Raw genomic sequence first — 5,972 nt, forward strand, 5'->3', positions numbered from 1 at the left:
ATATTTAAAAACATTTAACAATAGTAGTCAAATAAAAATTATGTGACTCCTCAAATAATATTGCATATTATATATATATATATATATTTCAAAAGAATTTTAACACAATTAGGTTATCTAAAAAAACAAATAAAGGTAAGTACTACCTTAACATATATATAGAAAACTAGTTAACTAGAAAATAATACAGACAACCAGTTAAAAATATGCTAAATTACAAGAATGAAGTAAAAGTATTTATACTGTCAAGTATATATAAGTTAAATAAAAAATTGGATAAATTGACTATTATTCACTTACTCTCTCTCCACCTCCTCCCTCGCCCACCCCATTAATCTTTCTTCGTATTAGGCTCTTAAGCATCACATCTACTTGCAGAAGAAAGACAAAAGAAACAAAAAATCAAAAAGAAAGAAAGTAAAAAAAAAAAACAAAAAGATATTCGCCAGCTTGCTCCAACTAAATAATGCCTTCTCCTCCAGCATATAAGGAGCTAAAAATGCTCTCTTTTTTACTCAAACCATACCCTTGACTTAGGTCATTTTCCCTTCTTCTTCAATTCAATAAACACTTAATTAAATAAAATCTTCGAGTCGAAGTTTACAAAAATGGCCACTAATTGGACAACAAAACAAAACAAGAGGTTCGAGGAGGCTTTGGTCATGTACGATAAGGGCACTAGTTCTGAACGATGGCAAAACATAGCCAAATATGTTGGTGGAAAATCAGTAGAGGAAGTTAAAAGGCATTATGAGCTTCTTGTGAAGGATATTACACAAATTGAAAATGGTCAAGTCCCTTTGCCTAATTACAGGACTACTACTGCAGAAAGCAATGCTAGAGGAGGATATGCTAATGAACAGAGGTAAATGGTACTTCTATATTATGGATCATACATTTTTTATTTGACTATTTATTCTCTTAGGTCGAGTATTAAGGTAATAAGAATCATAACGTCTAAACTATTTTCTAAAGGATTTAACTAACTTATATACACTGAACAGTGTTAAATTGTTTACATTACCAGTGTATTAGTTAATATGTTGTGACAGGTTTTCGGCCTTATTTTTTATCCAGGTTATATCGAGTAACTTCATTTATTAAGGAGGGTTGCCTTTAATTTTCTTTTAAGTGATTTGACAATATCAAAATTCTTTTACATTATAAATATATAGGAGTTTAACTTTTGCACATTAAAGATGCATAGTTTTTATACACCATCACGCTAAGATATTATAACCTACGTACAGCAATAGGGAATTGAATATAATTATCCTAATTTGATAAACTAAAAGTGCAGTAAAAATCAAATTATAACTGGTTAAATATACTGATAGCGTAAAAAATTTAACTTTTTCAACTTCTGCGAGTAGTACTTCTTGACAAGTCAAGACCTATAGCATATCTTATGAAGTCTTCATTTTGCGATTAACGCATCCATGTCAGATGAGTTTGACATTAAGTTTAGGTCTTTCATATGATAATTCTTGAAATCACACTAAGCTTACTTAGAAGTTAAATTTACGTAAAACATATAACAGAATGTATAATTGTGTACACATAACAGAATGTTTAAGTGTATAGCTAAATTTACTGTAAACAGCTTGTTTGGATGGTTGTTACCTATCGTATTGTATCGTATTGATATTTTAAATACAATGTTTGTTTTGATTGTTACTTTAATTTTATTATATCGTATCGTTAAATTCATCGTTATGAAACGACGAAAAGTGTCACTTTATGAAACGACAGAATTGGTGTGGTGGCATTGTTTCTTTGCATTTTTTCTCTCATCTTGCCCTTCTTTATTATTAAATAATCATATTTTATATTTTATCCTTTTTTCTATATAATATTTCTACTCCGTATCCTATTTTTTCTTAGTAATATTGCAAGTTTATTCTTCATATTGTTAGTGTGACATCATGAAACGACGACAAATGATATAATCTATCCAAACATTGTATTCATTAAACAATACAACACAATACAATACAATACAATACAATACAATACAATACAGTATAGTACAATACGATACATTATGAAACGACATGTAACAACAATCCAAACAAGCTGTAAAGTTAAACTTACCAAAAAGAATTAAGTTTCAATCCATTGCACACATATAGTAGAATGTATAATTGTCAAAGATTTTTAAAAAAGACCGTACTAGCCTATTTAAGCTACTAACAGCCACGTTAAATCGAATCCTTCATATTAAGATCACAGGCTTATGGTCATCTTAACCTCTCCAACCACTAATCTCTAATCTCTTAAGTATAATTAGTACTATTAATTATTTAAGGACAATATAGTTAACACCTTTTTCTTACGTGGATATATCTTCACCTTTCTTTGCTTTTTATTCTTTGAGTCAGTTGCATATCCTTGAAGGATGACGATTTAGACATCCACATGCAAAAAGGTTTCTTTTATATTCACCTTTGGCTTGAAATAAAAGCTAACTTCTATGATCTAGTCTTGACATAAGCAATAAAAATCGTAGTATTATCTTGGGATCTAATTATATAAAATGACCGGGTAAAATTTTTAAAACTATCATTTTCAACATAAATTGTAGATATCTGTGCGAAAAACTTTAATTGGTATAAATATTAGGTTATAAACTCATATTTCTAAACAAAAAATCAAAACCTTAAACTCATTAATTTAAAATTTTGAATCTGTCTCACGTAGTAACGTAAAACACTGCTAAAAGTTGAAAGAGCCATGACAAAAAAAGATACTTATTCATTTTTCTAAGAAAATTATTGATGCTATATATTCTGTTGCATCCAATAGTTCGATCTTTTTATATAAATTTTTTATTTTATTCTGTTCACAGGCTTCTGAAGAATCTGTCGCTACAGTGAGCAGAAAGTTGGACTCATACTCAACAGTCAACACCATATATCTAAATATCTGTATAAAATTCCAAAAATCTGGATTCCTAATTGTAAATTCATGTTTAAGCGTTTCCTATCTTCTGTTTTAATTAAATTGTTGCCCAATTAAGAGAGAAGGAAATTACGTGTAACTTCTGTCTTTCAAGTTTCAGCTACGTACCTTTATTTCTGTTTAAGCTATCAGCCTATGATATGGAGTATAAATTGAGATTTTCTAGCTTTATTCGTTCCAGCAGGCATTTTATATTTTACAACATGGGATATATGAATTTTTCTTCGTCCCACGTTCACGACAGCATAATAGATATTTGTGATTTAATGAAAAAATGAAATATTTAGAACATCCATTTTTCAGAAGAAAAAAAACTCTATCTCGAAAATGTTGCAACCTATTACCCAATATGTAAATCTGAATACAAATGGAGACTCTATAGCTAGTTGAAAATATTCGATGTATAAGAAGCAAAATTCTGGTATCCACAATAATTAATTTGGATATTTTTATGATACAAATAAGCAAAACATGAATGGTATGCCGTATGCGTACAAAGACAAAAATTGAAAACAAAAGTCACGCTTTAAAGTCACTTATTTAAGGGAGCAAAAAAAAAAAAAGAGGTAGTTTTGTAGCATTTAAATTTTAAGTTATATATACTAACAATGCAGTTTAACATGTTATAACCTGCAATTATTTTTTAAAATGACATGATTATATAAATATTTTCATACGTCGAATGCATAGAACTTAAACTCAATTTTGTGTACACCTATTAGCATATTATTTTGTTTTAGATTTAGTTAATCAATAGCAATATGAAGAAATTTTACACTATAAGTATATTTTAATCTGTTATCAAGTAAACTATCTTATTTTTTAGGCCCGTAAAACAGTACAGTTGAATTTGTAACGTGGTTTATAGACGCATGAATTAATTTGATCCAAGAATATAATAACTAAGAACAAAACTGAATTGATTAAATAAACTTGAATAAAATACATGCCTAGATGTATGATGAGCCTCTCCGGAAACGAAAATAAGAACAATATCTAAAGCAAAAAGAAAGAAAATTATTTTATAGAATGAGAATCGATTTTCGCTTTTGTGTATACAGATGTTTCGTGTCCAATAATGAATACAAATTCTCTTATTTATAACTTTATTCAGAGAGACAAGATCCCCAAATCAAGCCCTTATTTAATATGAATCAAAACCTCTCTTGATGGCTATATAACAGTGAAACATCAATACTGATCTTTGTAACGGCTGCTTATTGAATGTTGTATTTTCCATCTGATGTCTTCCTTTCAAATCTTCGCTCTCGATTCCAATGCCTTTAGAACTTATTCAGTTCCGGACACATGTTTGTATCCGGTATCAATTATTTGTTGACTCACATCTTATCTACCTTTACTTCCACATGTTAGTTCGTCGATCATTCACCTGTCGTTTATAATTTTTACCCCATACAGATAGTTCCTCTACTTTACGGTGACAAAACTTTATGTTAGCAGAGAGTAGATAAGACCTCTTTTCTTGGCGGAAAATTAAGATCCAAGCTTACTTTATGGACAACCACATCTAGCGGGATACATGTCATATCAGAATGAGACCATGCAAAGCAATCAAAATTATTTTTAAAAAAATCAATAATCTTAAGCCCGAGTTCGGTATTTAATCCCATTCCCAGGTAAACCTTTTCATCCGGGAACTCCACGAACAAAACGATTTGTTCCAATTCCTCCACGGTCGACTTCATAACATATGTTCCCTTCGGTACCTGAAAAGATCTAGGCACTTGATAAAAATCTGATAAATCCTCTTTCCCATCAATTTCAACTGGAATGGAAGAGGACACCGTTTTCTATAGTTGCTATTTGCTCTTTCCTTCCGCCTTGCTGCTAGATAGAGTTACTGCATTCTTTTCCCTTGCTGCAGGTTGATCACCTCTGATTTGCTTGATTCCCTCCGGTATTGGGAATTTCAAAAACTGATGATAACTCGATGTCATCGCCTTCATCTCATGGATCTAAGGTCTTCCAAGGATCACGTTGTACCCCATATTACCATTCACTACTTCGAACAAAGTGGTCTTTGTTTCGACATGCATGGGCAGTAAGATCTCTCCTCGGGTTGTTACACTTATTAAGTTGAACCCGGCCAGAAGCTTTGTTGCGGGAACTATGTTTCTAGTCAACTTTGCTTACTCCAAAACTCTCAACTGGATGATATTGGCCGAACTACCTGGATCAACAAACACAATTTTAATTTTGAAATCTAAAACATTAAGTGATATTACCAGAGCATCGCTATGTGGTAAAAGAAGGCCATCATCTTCTTCTTCCGTGAAGGTGATTTTATCATCTTCTAGGATCCTCTTACCATGCGTTACAGATATATTTATCTTCTTTGCTGCTAAAAATGTCACTCTGTTTACTTCAACACCTCCAAAGATCATGTTTATCATTAGGCGAGGTGACCCTGCAGCCGGTTTGGCTGGTTCCGCAACATCTCAATTCCTCCCATAATTGTTCTTGGCACGATCACTTAGGAATTATCTAAGGTGACCATTCTTAAATAACGCTGCAACCTCTCCACGAAGGTGCCGGTAGTCCCCAGTCATGTGGCCATGTGTTCCATGGAATTCATACTATAAATTAGGATCCCTTTGACTAGGATCCGATGAAATTAGTTTCAAAAATTATGCTACTTTAATGTTTCTCATAGCTAAAACCAGTTCAACCAAGCTGACATTGAAGTTATAATCGGATAACCGGGGTATGCTGAATCGCGAGACTCAAAAAGTTCCTTCTCTTGTAAAGCTCTGCTACTCCGACAACGATCCGCCCTTCTATCAGAAACAAACCTATCTGAAGACTGAAATCCTTTGTTTTCACGCCCAACATCTCTTTCGTAAGGCTGGAAACATCTCCTGGAAGACATTCGGTTTGTATCAAAATCAGTTTTAAACTTTTCCTGATTAAGGTCGCGATTGCGACCCTTGGCTGACACCGAAGAACTCAGTTGATCATCTTTGATTCTCATTTTTTATTCATAACGATTG

General features: G+C 32.1%; 1 protein-coding gene across 1 annotated transcript; it reads left to right on the forward strand.

Annotated features, from left to right (window-relative positions):
* Positions 1–510: 510 nt before the first annotated feature.
* Positions 511–3,132, forward strand: LOC104100109 (protein RADIALIS-like 1). The gene is made up of 2 exons (XM_009607272.4): positions 511–865; positions 2,849–3,132. The coding sequence occupies exons 1-2, from the start codon at positions 609–611 to the stop codon at positions 2,874–2,876; spliced, it is 285 nt and encodes a 94-aa protein (XP_009605567.1). The 5' UTR covers positions 511–608; the 3' UTR covers positions 2,877–3,132.
* Positions 3,133–5,972: the final 2,840 nt, after the last annotated feature.

Source organism: Nicotiana tomentosiformis, chromosome 2 (assembly GCF_000390325.3).
Source record: "Nicotiana tomentosiformis chromosome 2, ASM39032v3, whole genome shotgun sequence".
Taxonomy (NCBI): domain Eukaryota; kingdom Viridiplantae; phylum Streptophyta; class Magnoliopsida; order Solanales; family Solanaceae; genus Nicotiana; species Nicotiana tomentosiformis.